Below are 14,432 nucleotides of genomic sequence, written 5' to 3'. Positions count from 1 at the left end.
AACAGGCCCGCCTCTTTTTTTAGCGCTAATTCTGCGAACTGTAGATTTTTTGTTAGCTTGCTAGCCAGCTAGCTTTAGTAGCTATGTTTGTTTAGCGTTCGTTAGCCTCTATGTAGCAAAATAGTTATTTATTCGCTGTCAATGTACAGTTGCCCTCTGATGTAACCAAAATAACTTAATGGACAAGAAAATTAATTTTAAAAAGAATTTTGGTTGATACGAGGAGTTTACCGTGTCGTTACCTAACCAATTATCAAAAGCACACTGCACCTTTTTCCCCGCACACCTGCTGAGTTGAGAAGATACCAGCCCCATTTGAGCTTTGATTGGTGTAGACTTGTGGGTGTGACATACACGATTGGTTGAAAGACCTCTCTGTCAAGTTAGAGAACCCACATCTGAGCAAGCGGAGATATTCAATGCATCTAGCCTAAGAACAACCCACCACACCCCCTCGGACGATATTGCCTAAATATACTAAACATTAGGAACGTATTCCTAATATTGAGTTGCACCCCCCTCAGTGTAATTTCTGTAAAAACAAGTTTGTTGCGTGATAAGATACACAAGAACATTTAGAAAGGGGGTTTTCTTCAAACATTTATTGACATGGGATTATATCAAACACATTTTTTTTTAAATAACCGTGTTCACAACAAAACAATGCAGACTTTTAGATACATTTTAAACAAAAGATAGCCCAAACATTCCTATTCCAGACCTGAGTTTGTGGTACCACGACAACATTAACAAGATGTGACAATAGGTACAGACTGATACAACTTTTGGAAAAGTTTATGAAGTAGATGAGTAGCACTGTGACTTTGCATTTAGTTGCATGTCTTCCTTCTATTTTCATATCAGCTTTATTTTGTAGTCATTCATGTTCAACAAGCATTCACACAAGACAGACTGCATACAGTTATCCATGTATCAGTCCCAGTCGATCCTTAACTTAATATAGTACCAATGTGTGTCTTATCGTATAATAAAAAACACAGAATGGAAGCATAATGCTGCATAATGCTCCTGGTAATACAAAATACAATTTCCTCAGTTTTAACAATAAAAAATTCTGTTTGATTACAATCTTGCTGGGATAAAGATTCAGTGCATTTTAAAGCATATCCATGTGTTTCTCTTCATATATCATAAAGGCTTACCTGAGTGACAAGAATCAATGGTTGGGCTCAAGTACTGTAGAAACTGAGCAGACTGTAGAAACAGTAGAACTGTACACCTGTTCCCTCAATGCATCAGTTAAAGTACTAGGAAACAGCTCCCATAATGTCAACTCTTTCCATTATATACAAAACCAATCAATAGCAAAATACCACATCAAATCAGTATGCCACAGCTGTTTTACATGATTTCCAGCTGATTAATTGTCCATTGGCAGCTTATAGATTGGTTGGTTGTTTAGCAACAAAAGCAATGTGTGCACAACTATGGGGCAAAACAGACAGGGTTGGCTTAGATTGTTGACATGTAAACTATATTTAGTCTCCAATGTTTATTGAAAACATAAATACATTTGCACAATGAGCACTTGTCTCTCAAATACATTGTTACAGTTGTTGGTTAGCTAGCTTGTGAAGTTTAGACATATTAGCATTGATGTGACATCAGTCAAAACACCTAAAAAACAAGACATGGTAACAAGAACAAGAAAACTAACTGAAATGAGCCACCTACAATTCCCCACATGGCAGCCTCTTGTATTGGTTCTAGCCATCTGGCCATCCAGAATCACAACACACAGACTTCTGCCCCATTGAAGCATGTGCATCGTTTTTGTGACATTGTCAGCTAACCCATCCATTGGACAAAGAGAGTTCTGTTAAACGGTCTGAAACATGTCAGAGCTAAGTTCAAGCCCATTTCCACTATCATACAATTTTAAACATGATTTAAGGAGAAAGACTATACCAGTTTGACCAATAAGCATGACAAACAGCAAGTCTGGAACATGAAGGGAAAGATTCTCTTAATTGAACAGGTCCTTCTCACTGAAATTAAATGTTGACTGTGATGGTTGACACAGTGGTACCGGAGATGTTCTTATGTTAAAACCTCTAAAGTCCCTCAGTTGAGCATGTGTGATCGCCACAAGCAACAACATGGTGTGATCGCCACAAGCAACCATATGGTGTGGCATGAAACCAGAAAAACAAATTATCTAAATAATATAGACAAGATTATGCACCTTACCAAAATCTCACAAAAATACAATTTCAGTTGCATTCAAAATGTACGAGTGAAGACATCAGTTATCGTTAAAACAGTAGTGGAAGCAACACTATGAATTCTGTTCAAAGCACTAAGACAAAAATCAGTCCATTATCAAAATGTGTAGGAATATGTAGATAAGTACTGTAGTATAAACTCTGTACGTTAGTGTAATTATTTGAGTATGACTAACATTTTACAACCATTTAAAACAATGACTGCAACACATTCAAATCTAGAAACTAAAATACAAGCCTTAAGGGAAATAAAATAAAATGTAAAGTAAACTTCATATTTGTCATGTCCAGCATCTACCCAAAATCAACATGTAAAAATGCCACATTTCTGTATTGTAGTAAAAATGTAAAAAATTAAAAGAGGAAGATAAGTTTTCCTAATATGCATCATTGGATTTAAACCAAATATGAGTTGGCATTGCATATTCATTGGAAATACTTATATTCCTCTATTTTTAACTACAAGAAAATGCACCATTTTCACATGTTGATGTTGGGGTGGTGCTGGAGATGAATATGAAATAGAAAAACTGAAATGTTCCTTTAAATTTCAAGTATTTTTTGCAACTTTTAACTAAATGTAAAAATATTTTGTCCACTAAAGTCATTTTACATTATATATTAATTAAGTGTTGCAAATAATGCAGAGGGGAAAAAATGTACTACAATAGACAAAATGGAGGGGGGGCAAAAATCTGATTCAGTGACTATTTTTTCAACAAAAACATTTAAAATGATGGCTTTGAAGACATGCATTCTCAAATAGACTTGTGTAAGCACTCAACTATCCTTCAGTTCAACAGGACACAGCAGAAAGCGCGGGGGAGGCAGTTGGCAAAATGTTCTAATTGCATTCAACAGTAATAATAAATAGTATATTAAAAACATTCTGAAAAATACGAATTGTTAGCGAGACTTACACAATTTAAGAAGTGAAGCAGACAAGTTTGTTTCTTCTACTGTGCATTCAAAATGACTTAAACAGCCATGTTTAAAATATCAGGTCCAGTCATTCCATCAAATTGGATTTGAGTTCATATCACAATACAAAAATGAATAACATCAAAAATAGTATTTACATTTTTTTTTATAAATAAATTCATTTTGTTTTCTTTCACACCTGTTATTGCCCCACAGATGTATTGGATATGATGATGTAACAAGGGAGAAACTTCTGTACACGCATCACTGAAAAGTATGTATTGGAAGTACATTTCTTTGCTGTCAAGTTGAAAACCACAACATGATTCATTCAAATACATAAAGGGACCCAAAGTCACAGTGCAAATGTCTTAAGGAAGGATGTGGAGGCATCTACAGATACTGTCAGTAATTCACCCCTTCATCAGGGATCATTTTGGTAAAGGGGGTAGCGGAGGTGGCGGTTCAGCAGGCAGGGGTGGTGGTCGAGAGCCCCCCCTGGACCCTCCGCTGTATCTGTACTCCCCGTACTGAGACCGGTAGTCAAACATGGGAGGCTGAGCAGGTTGGACCCCCTGAGCACTCAGTAAAGAGTTCAGCATCTCAAATGTGTCCTGGTACTCATTTGACTGGCTTCCCCCGCCTGCATTGTGTCCGTTAGTGTCAGTCTTGTCCCCCTTGGAGTGAGAGAAGTTTCCCTGGTGGAGGGAGGGGAGACCCAGGGATGGGAGGATCTCAGCAGTTTGCGCCCCCAGGGAGTGTGCACTGGAGGCGGCTAACAGAGCAGGTAGCTGGTGGGCTGAGTTCCTGGAGGACTTAGAGACTTTGGAGGGGTGGGATCCCTGGGACTCCGTGGAGTGTGTCCTCTTTCGAGACGCAGAGGAAGAGGAGCTCATTCTAGATGAGTCACTGGGTGTCTTTTTGCTACCACTTCCTCCTACAGCTCCAGCAGCACTGGCTGAGTGTTTATGTGACGAGGACGAAGAGACGGAAGCACCGCTCAAAGACGACGATGAATGATGGTGGTGGTGGTGGTGATGGTGGTGGTGGGAGCGTTCTCGATGCTTGCCCTCCCTACTCTTGCCCCCCTCCTCTCCCGAGCCTGCACTGCGTACTTTCTCAGGCACCCGGATTCTCACTTTGATGTCCTGTTCTCCTCCGGCTCCTCTGTTCCCTCCTCCACTGTGCCCCCCTCCCCCCCCAGTCCCCAGAGGGAGGCGCATCTTCAGGGAGCTGCGCTCGCCCCTCTCCTTTTCCAGGGGGATCTTGAGGATGATGGGCGAGGGGCTGCTGAGGTCAGAGGAGGCTGAGCTGGAATGGTGGGAGCTGGACTGCTGTTGATCACGGTGGTACTTCTCCTTCCTCTGATGTTGGCCTATCAGAGCTTGGGCTGCCGAGGCATACTCCCTCTTCACGCTGGCCTCCATGTTCTCCAGCTTCCTCTTCTGAGCAGCCAGGACATCAGCGTGCTTGGCCCGGTACTCACTCAGTGACACCTTGGCTGGGGCGTGCAGCTCGACGTGGTTGGGCTGGTCGGAGCCACTGCCCAGGGTCGACTTGAGCTCCAGTAGTATGGGAGCCATGGATGAGGAAGAAGATGAAGAGGAAGGGTTGGAGAGGCTGGCCAGCGTGGTCTCAGAGGACGACATGGAGATCATGCTCATCATACAATCTGTCTGGTCCCCGTCCTCTGGCACCTTAGACTTCCCTCCCTTCACTGTCTGACCTGCCGCCTGGAGCAAGAGACAAGACACCACTGAGTTAAGGAACAATATAAGGAAATACCCTGAATGAAATGGAGCTATGAGAATTTAAAATCAGTGCAAGTATGTTACAAACTACAACTTACTTTCCAGTTGCGAATGCGTTTTAATCGGCTTGGTGTCTTCTCCAAGATCTGTAGGAAGTCGTGAGTGAGCTCTGTGGGTAACAAAGTATTACAAGGGGCTCTGCAATTCACTTCCTTACAATATAACCAACATCTGCAGACACACAAAATGCAATTCAAACATACCATCCAGCAGCTCAAGGGTGACAGTATTGTCCACATACTCCCACCAGTGCTTGCCATCTGTGGAGACAGGGATCTCCCAGTTGGACCACTTGCAAGCCAGGTGGATGCAGACGCAGGCCACTATGGGTGGGCTGTACTGCAGGCAGAATGTGGTCAGGTGTAGGCTACACAGCAGGTTGGGTCCCAGATCAACCATCCAAAGGGGGGGAAGAGAAGAAACCGATTCAGTTCCAGAATACCATGAAAAAGGACTGTGCATCTCATCAATGGGTGGTGATTTCATTCTAATACAGGTCATAAGAACATCTCCTTTTTCAGTTTAGACAATGTTGCATTGCATTTGTATTGAATTGAAAAATGTAAAGCTCAGAGTTCACAGAGTGAACAGCATACCTGTTGGTAGCCATGAAGTATGAGGTCTGGGCCAAATCCTTACTCGCTGGGACAACAACACGAGAAACAAGAAAATACAATTAAAACCTGCTGCGTTCAAAATAATGGCATTAAATACATGCAATAAAAATACTCATAAATAATACATTTAAATAGGTAAGAACCATTTATGCTATAAGTGAAAGTACTAGGGTTCTGAAACTTCACCAGTAGCCTAGAAAGGGGGTTTGTTAATTCTTACCTCTGACGAGCTGGGTGCACTTGACAACATGAGTATGTGGGTGGTCAATGGTGATTTCAAAAGCTGTAATGAAGGGGGTAGAGTGGAGACAAAAGGTTTCATGAGCAACAAAATTTCTAAGAACACTCTAGAATCTTCTATCCTGATTTATGGGAACCTGAGGGTGTTAAGTCAAAATAGGTTCAGCTCAATAGTTACTGAACTCTCAGTATTCTCACTGAGCGTTAAAATAATTCCCTGAAAACCAAAGTCTTATGAAACTACAGTAAATAGTGAATGAATGCACTGCTTTAGATCTTCAGATGACAGGCCCTGTATAAGACAAATGTAAATGAGTTGAGAATTAGAGGTTTAGCATTAACATTTAAGCCAGTCATTGAGACAAGGGTTATAGGTGGTGAATGGGCATTTTACTGTGCCATCCAAATTCTATCAATACTGTACTAAATTCACTATCTCTAATGTGATTACAACCAACATATCTTCCATCACAACAATTACGTGACTCAAAAGAATGGCTTAAAGTCAAGAGGAAAAGGTAAAAGAAAGTGCTGCGTTGTAAAGTTAATGACGAAAACAGAGGGGAACCGAAAATGCAAGACAGTACTGATAAAGTGAGCATGGAAGACTAGATGTGACCTTCCAATGGAATGGACTGCTACTCAAAGACTGCTGTATACAAGAAGGTTAAGGTCAAGAGGTTAATATTAATTATTATATTATTAAGCATCACATCTCTCTAGTTTGGGATGAAATCAAAGACCCCATTCATTTGTCCATCCCAACTTACCCAGGGTCTGGAGTATAATGCTCTCAAGAATGACCAGGTCTTGGGCTTGTTGCAGGTAAGCCTGAGGTTGAGAGGACAGGCAGGAGACAGGCATTACTCACTAGGAGGCATTCTCTCACCCCTCATGTCTCACTCACACCTCTTGCTTTCCCTTTACGCAGTCTTACCTTCACGGAGGTACAACTGCCTCAGAACACCCAATTTCTTACTTTGTTATAACAATTTAAGCACTTAAAGGAGCATGATGGTAAAGGTAAGATTGAGAAAAAGGAAAACCCCAAAGCGCAGGATAGCTTTAAAATTTCTACAGATCAAAGCAGTGAGTATGGACCAGGGGTTGGATCTGGTTATTAAGGGAACAGAACCGAAAACCGGAAAATAATGGTATTTTCAAGGAACCTGGAATGAAAATGATCCACTGTTCCGGAACAAAACCATTATTTTAAAAGCATGGGAACCGGTTAATAACACTATTTTATGTTCCAGGCACTTTTCTTCTAGTCCCCCAACAAAGCGTCCATGCAAAGCCCTCACTGTCACTCAGAAACTTATTCCAGTGTCTGTTCGCAACCTAAAAATCTTTGCCTGTGCCGGTTACCTGCCCCTCCCCCTCTGAAGCATAGGCTACGGTACTGACATTAGAAGCATTATTCAGAAGATAGGGAGAAAGATTTGTAATTGGCTAGAGAAGAATGGATAAATTTTTGCAATGATAGTTAAGAATACTATAGGCCTAGTTACCTTGATGGATTGGGATAGGGGGCAGCATTGGGAAGTTTGGATGAAAAGCGTGCCCAGAGTAAACTGGAAGTGGTGTTGGAGGGCCAGTAGGAGGCACTCTTTCCTCTGGTCTAAAAAATATCCCAATGCCCCAGGGCAGTGATTGGGGACACTGCCCTGTGTAGGGTGCCGTCTTTCGGATGGGACGTTAAAGGGGTGTCCTGACTCTCTGAGGTCATTAAAGATCCCATGGCACTTATCGTAAGAGTAGGGGTGTTAACCCCGGTGTCCTGGCTAAATTCCCAATCTGGCCCTCAAACCATCATGGTCACCTAATAATCCCCAGTTTACAATTGGCTCATTCATCCCCCTCCTCTCCCCTGTAACTATTCCCCAGGTCGTTGCTGCAAATGAGAACGTGTTCTCAGTCAACTTACCTGGTAAAATAACGGTAAAATAAAAAAATAAAAAAACTGCCTGTTACTCAGGTCCAGAAGCTAGAATATGTATATAATTAGTAGATTTGGATAGAAAACACTAAAGTTTCCAAAACTGTTAAAATAATGTCTGCGAGTATAACAGAACTCATATGGCAGGCGAAAACCTGAGAAAAATCCAACCAGGAAGTGCGAATTCTGAGGTTTGTAGTTTAAGTGAATGCCTATCAAATATCCAGTGTCTGTGGGGTCAGATTGCACTTCCTAAGACTTCCAGTAGATGTCAACAGTCTTTAGAAGTTGTTTCAGGCTTCTATTGTGAAAGGGGAGAGAATAAGACCACTCAAAGCAAGTGGCTCAGCTGAAAGCCATGAGTTGTTTATCGCACGTGGCTATGCGTGCGACGTTCGTTCCCTCTCTAATGAAAACAGTATTGTCCGGTTGAAACATTGAATATTTATGATAAAAACACCCTAAGGATTGATTAGAAACATCATTTGACATGTCTCTACGAACTTTAATAGAACTTTTTTGACTTTTCGTCTGGACTTTGTGCATTTGGATTACTGAACTAAACCTGAACAAAAAAGGAGGCATTTGTACATAAAAATTCACTTTATCTAACATTTGTCTAACATGGAGACCTGGGAGTGCCATCAGATGAAGATCAAAGGTAAGTGATTAATTTTAAAGCTATTTCTGACTTTTGTGACACCTCTCCTTGGCTGGAAAATGGCTGTATGGTTATCTGTGGCTAGGCGCTGACCTAACATAATCGCATGGTGTGTTTTCGCCGTAAAGCCTTTTTGAAATCGGACACAGCGGCTGGATTAACAAGAAGTTTCTTTAAACCTATGTATAACACTTGTATCTTTCATCAATGTTTAAGATGAGTATTTCTGTAATTTGAGGTGGTTCTCTGCAATTTCACCGGATGTTTGTTTGAGACAATGCATTTCTGAACATAACACGCCAATTTCAAATGAGGTTTTTGGACATAAAGATTACCTTTATCGAACAAAACAAACATTTGTGTAACATGGAGTCCTGGGAGTGCCACCAGATGAAGATCAAAGGTTAGTGATTCATTTTAATGCTATTTCTGACTTTTGTGACACCTCTCCTTGGCTGAAAAATGGCTGTATGGTTATCTGTGGCTAGGCGCTGACCTAACATAATCGCATGGTGTGCTTTCGCCGTAAAGCCTTTTTGAAATCGGACTGTGGTTGGATTAACAAGAAGTTTATATTTAAAATGGTGTATAATACTTGTATGTTTGAGGAATTTTAATTATGAGATTTATGTTTGAATTTGGCGCACTGCAATTTCACTGGCTGTAGGTCAGGTGTTCCGCTAGCAGAACCACCTTCCCAGAAAGGTTAACCACAAAAATAATAAAACATGTTTTACAAATGTGGTGCCGCACTGCACACACACAACTTGTTATCTAGCTAGCTAGCTCAAAAGGACATTTAAAGTTCCTCCATAGAAGCCGCTCCTCTTAAAACTTCTTATGGATAGGGTGCAGTATTTTCACGTCTGGATGAAAAGCATGCCCAAAGAAAACTTGCCGCTACTAAGGCCCAGAAGCTAGGATATGCATATTATTAGTAGATTTGGATAGAAAACTCTGAAGTTTCTAAAACTGTTTGAATAATGTCTGAGTATAACAGAACTGATTTGGCAGGCAAAACCCCAAGCACAATCCATCCAGGGGAATGTTTTTTTGAGATCAATGTTTTTTCCATTAGTTTTCTATGGTAAGCCCTTTTTAATAGGAATCTGGTTGCAGTTCCCATGGCTTCCACTAGATGTCAAGTCTTTTGAAATTGGTTGATATTTTTCTTTTGAGAAATTAAGAAGTAGCCCTGTTCTTTCCATGTGTCACTCCAGGTGGACTCTAGTCTTTTGGTGTGCGCTTCACTTTGTTTTCGTCCGGTATTGAACACAGTTTATTCAGTCTTAAATTTTATCGAGTATTTACGTTTTACGATACCTAAGTTTGGATTAGGAACGTTGTTTGAAATGTTTGGACCAAGTTTACAGGTAACTTATTAGATACTTTGTAGTCATGTTGGGCGAGTTGGAACCGGTGTAATTTCTGAATCAAACGCGCCAAATAAATGTACAATTTTGGGATATAAAGAAGGAATTTATCGAACAAAATGACCATTTGTGATGTTTCTGGGACATTTGAGTGCCAACAGAAGAAGATCTTCAAAGTTAAGGCATGAATTATATTGTTATTTCTGAGTTTTGTGTCGCACCTGGCTGGCTGAAATTTGATTTTCATGTGTTTGTATGAGGGGTGCTGTCCTCAGATAATCGCATGGTCTGCTTTCGCCGTAAAGCCTTTTTGAAATCTGACACTGCGGCTTGGTTAACAAGAAGTCAAGCTTTATTTTGATGTATTATACATGTATGTTTTGTGAATTTTTATTATGAGTATTTCTGTTTTTTAATTTTGAGCGCTGCAATTTCACTGGATGTTGTCAAATCAATCCCGTTACCGGGATCTGAGCGGGAAGGGATCACTAAGAAGTTAAGTATTATTCTGTGGACCCAATTCAGATTATGCATAACAAGATGCCCATCGCTTCAAGCCTCCTCCACCCCACACCTGCAAAATTTCAGTCGCATTTGCATCATAGGCTACACTTGTCTGTCCATCATGCATGTAAACAACTAGCTTGCCTGCTCGATCTGCACTGATTGGTAAAGAAATTTTATGAGATAAATGTAAAAAATAAAAAATGATTTCACAGGCTAAAAAAGGAACAGAAAGGAATTATGTAAACCAGCACTTTTTGTGGGGTTCAACCCGGTCAGAACTTTATTTTGCTGAGACAAAAAATTTAAAAAATCTGTTCAGAACAAAATAATTGGAAAATAATTTTGGTTCCAACCCCTGGTATGGACAGAACTGTTTACAGATCTCCCAGTCTGAAAGGAAGATGGTGAGTGTGTGGAGAATATCAACACCCTCTTTCACAACCTGTGAAAGAGAATGTATTGGAACTATGTATTTTTCACAAAAGATATCAAGACCACTTCAAATGTTATCAAGAACTTTAAAGTCAAGTTGCATTAAATGTTATTGCTCCGTTTCTTGCCAGAACTTGTATCAAATAAAGCAATATCTAATCAAAAAATAAATAATCATAACACTCCAACAGCCTGCAAGCGGAGAAATCAATGTCAAACAGTTATGATGCAACTACCATCATGCATATTGACACAAGTACGTACTTTGGGTGTTTAAAAATACCAAAAAACATAGAACACTGGATCTACACAATCAGTTTGTGGTCAGAGGATCACACTGCAAGTTTCATAGTGAGTTTGAAGTGGAGTGGTCAGACCATGGAGACTTACATCACTGCGGACGTCTGGTGAAGGGTCCTGAGGGTTGAGGCATGCATGGGTCACCTTGATAACATGCTCCAACTTGCGGGGCTGTTCCTCAACCTTTGCAGCCAGGAACAGTGTTGCTGGAGCTATGACCTAGGGGTAAAAAAAAAACATTGTACATTTTGATCAAAACTGGTGTCTTGTTAGTGCTACGCATTATGCATTTCACATAAGATTTAATTAAAACTTTACAAGACACAATTGTGCAAGGGAGGCTGTCAGTGTGCAAAAGTACTTACATTTCTGTGGAACCTGGTGAAGGACTGGATCATGTAGAATCGGTGCATATACACAATAGCAGTATTAATTGTTAGCTGGGACCTGATGCATAAGGGTTAAGGATAACATAATATCTCAGTGAGATTTAACTCAAAGTATTTTTTGAGAAATCACAGTTATGTTATGTAACAGCAGCTACCAACTTATTTTCAACTAAACTAGCTAGTTGTGGGTGTAGCTAAGTGATCTATTGTAACTACTCCTATTGTTGACTGATGGTACATAGTAGGACATAACTGGCTAGCTAGAACAACATACTAGCTGGCTAGAACAGCATTCTCAACCTGGTCTGAGTTTTCAGATTCTGTATGTAAATCCGAGTCAATCCATTTAGTATGGTTGGATGGGTGAGGTAAAACACAAATGTCTAGCAACACAAAGGTTGCGAGTTCGAATCTCATCACGGACAACTTCAGCATTTAAGCTAATTAGCAACTTTAACTACTTTTTATGTTAGGTTACAGGGCCATGGGAAGGGTTAGCTAACTCCTAAACATAACCCTAACCTAGCTAACATTAGTGAGCTAGCTAATGTATGCAACCCAGCTAGAATTCGTAACATATTGTACGTTTTGCTAAGAATTGTATTTAATAACATATACAAAATGGATGATGCACATTAACAAATTAATACATACCATACGAAATGTAACATATCATACTAAATTATGCATCTTGGATTTACGTACAGAATAATACGAATTACTCTGAGACCAGTTTGGCTTTCTGGGTCAGAGTTTGTTGTAGTTACGGAAGTAATTAATAAATGGCCACGAAGAAGCCAATGACATGGTATCAGAAATAAGAAACTAACAAGCTTTAATACACAGGGGCATTTTATCACATTATAGCATTGGACCTCACCAATACCATTTATATTATGTAGTTAATTAACGCCAGTTAACGTTCGCTTGTCCCAGGATGTTTTTAGCCTACTAGCTAGTTAGCCACTCGTAATAGCAGAGTTTGCCAGCTTAGCTCCCACAACAGCGCCACATATCTTTGATATCACCCTAACACTATGGCCAACAAAACCAATGCTTTTATCAAAATATAAGAACGTGTTTAATACACCTGAACCCCGTTAATAATAAATAACTTTGACAAACGGCCCCTGCTTGGCTTTTGTTCTCCGCAGGAAGCGTATGCCTAGGCCGCGAGGCCTACACACAACGTTAGCTAACTGGCTAGGCTAACTATCTAGTTGTGCTAATAGAACACAATTCCCTGGCCCTTGCGAGTCACAGCAGCAAGTCTGGGCTGCTTGTTACAAATAGTTAGTAACTACACCAGTCTGTACACAACACAGATTAATAAATAGGCTAACATGAATATAGTATCCATATAAGATAGCAACTAGCCAAACCGGCATCAATCTCGATAGCTAACCGTTAGCAGGCACAAATTGTCCCCGGCCCGACAAAAAGATACACATTGAGTCGCTGTCCCATGTCCTGTAGAAGGTTCGCGGCTTGCTGTCTGTAGGATAATTCCTTGTCTGGATCAAGCCCCGCACGACGAGATGGGCTATTCTCGATCTGTTCTCGGCTGAAGTACCATTTGTTGTTTGTTCCAGAAGGAGAAGGGAACGAAGCCGCCATTACTGAGAAGGACAATATTTTAGACTCGTGGTACGTCACAGGAACTGACGTCAATGGTGTGGATGGCGTACGTATGCCATGTGTCCCTAAACATAATTTCTAAACATCTGCGGCAAATAAACGAAACCTCTCTGGTGTCCATGGCCTGACAGAAAAGTAAATGCAAAGGGCCTACAATCAGCAGACAAGGGTGAGTTAATCTATAACATATTCCCGGTTTGGACGTGGGATGCAGAATATCGCCTCGTCTGGGGACTGTTTTGTATTATTGCAGGTGTGGTGGTCTGGTCGCTTTTACAGTCGCGGAATAACCACCCTTCAGTAGTGGATAATTCAGTCTACCAATTGAGGAGCTGTGAACGTCAGACGACCATGTCTCCTATGAAGAACTCCGGGGCCTGCTGTGTCCGAGTGTTTCTACCTCCCTGCCTGGCTGTATCAATGCTCCCTCCGCTCAAGATAGCCTTTCTGAACGGCCCATCTGAAGGTGTGGAAGACATCGCCCAATAAATCCAACATTTTTGCTTCGATTTTAAAAGCGACCGAGATTCTTCTTAGAAATTGCTATTTAAAATAAATCCATTACTATTCTTATTACTACTCAGCAGAATGACCCAATACTCACAAACCAAACCGGCGTCAGGACATTTCATATTATCCTGTATGTAAATCCGAGTCACTTGGTGTGTATTAATTTGTGGATGTCCATCATACATTTTATGGTACGAATTTGAAAAACATATGATACGAATTGAGGTTAGGGGAAGGGTTAGCGAGCATGCTAAGTAGTTGCAAAGTAGCTAAAAAGTAGTTAAAATGCTAATGTCTGAGATTTGAACTCAACCTTTAGGATGCTAGACGTTTGCGTTATACTCCCACCCCACCTACTTTATTTTTGTTGGGTGGGAGGGGGTCCCGGATTTACATTCACTATGTTGCGTCTAGTCAACGAGACAAGGCTGCATAAACTCTTCCCTTTACTTGTCTGGCTTCCTATATTGATACTGATTAGTGAGAAAGGTCCTGACTTGTCAGCTCACAGGTCTGGCAATGTAAGCACATGGTCCAGCATGCTGTTTCAGGCCGCTATCTTGGGGGACCCAATGAGGCGGGTGCCCTGCTAGCGTAACGGATGTGAAATGGCTAGCTAGTTAGCGGGTACGCGCTAATAGCATTTCAATCGGTTACGTCACTTGCTCTGAGACCTGAAGTAGGGTTTCCCCTTGCTCTGCAAGGGCCGCGGCGCGATGGGTAATGATGCTTCGTGGGTGACCGTTGTTGATGTGTGCAGAAGGTCCCCGGTTCGCGCCCGTGTCGGGGCGAGGGGACGGTTTAAAGTTATACTGTTACACTACCAGGCCGTGTACTCCACTTGGTAC

The 14,432-nt window shown here is 41.0% G+C and overlaps 1 protein-coding gene across 2 annotated transcripts; it reads right to left on the bottom strand.

The window, feature by feature from the left end:
• Positions 1–1,498: 1,498 nt before the first annotated feature.
• On the bottom strand, positions 1,499–14,346 carry LOC139557686 (cyclin-T1-like). Of its 2 annotated transcripts, none has more exons than XM_071372777.1 (9): positions 12,884–14,346; positions 11,413–11,494; positions 11,138–11,266; positions 6,606–6,666; positions 5,816–5,878; positions 5,575–5,620; positions 5,182–5,345; positions 5,017–5,087; positions 1,499–4,900 (listed from the first exon to the last, which is right to left on the bottom strand). In XM_071372777.1, the coding sequence occupies exons 1-9, from the start codon at positions 13,051–13,053 to the stop codon at positions 3,599–3,601; spliced, it is 2,088 nt and encodes a 695-aa protein (XP_071228878.1). In that variant the 5' UTR covers positions 13,054–14,346; the 3' UTR covers positions 1,499–3,598. The 2 variants fall into 2 exon arrangements, with proteins under 2 accessions (XP_071228878.1, XP_071228877.1); XM_071372776.1 differs by having other exon boundaries at positions 5,575–5,630; positions 5,817–5,878.
• Between the last annotated feature and the right edge of the window lie 86 nt (positions 14,347–14,432).

This window comes from Salvelinus alpinus, chromosome 28, assembly GCF_045679555.1.
Source record: "Salvelinus alpinus chromosome 28, SLU_Salpinus.1, whole genome shotgun sequence".
NCBI lineage: Eukaryota > Metazoa > Chordata > Actinopteri > Salmoniformes > Salmonidae > Salvelinus > Salvelinus alpinus.
The sequence above is the reverse complement of the archived record's forward strand: the minus strand, read 5'-3'. Positions and strand labels throughout refer to the sequence as shown.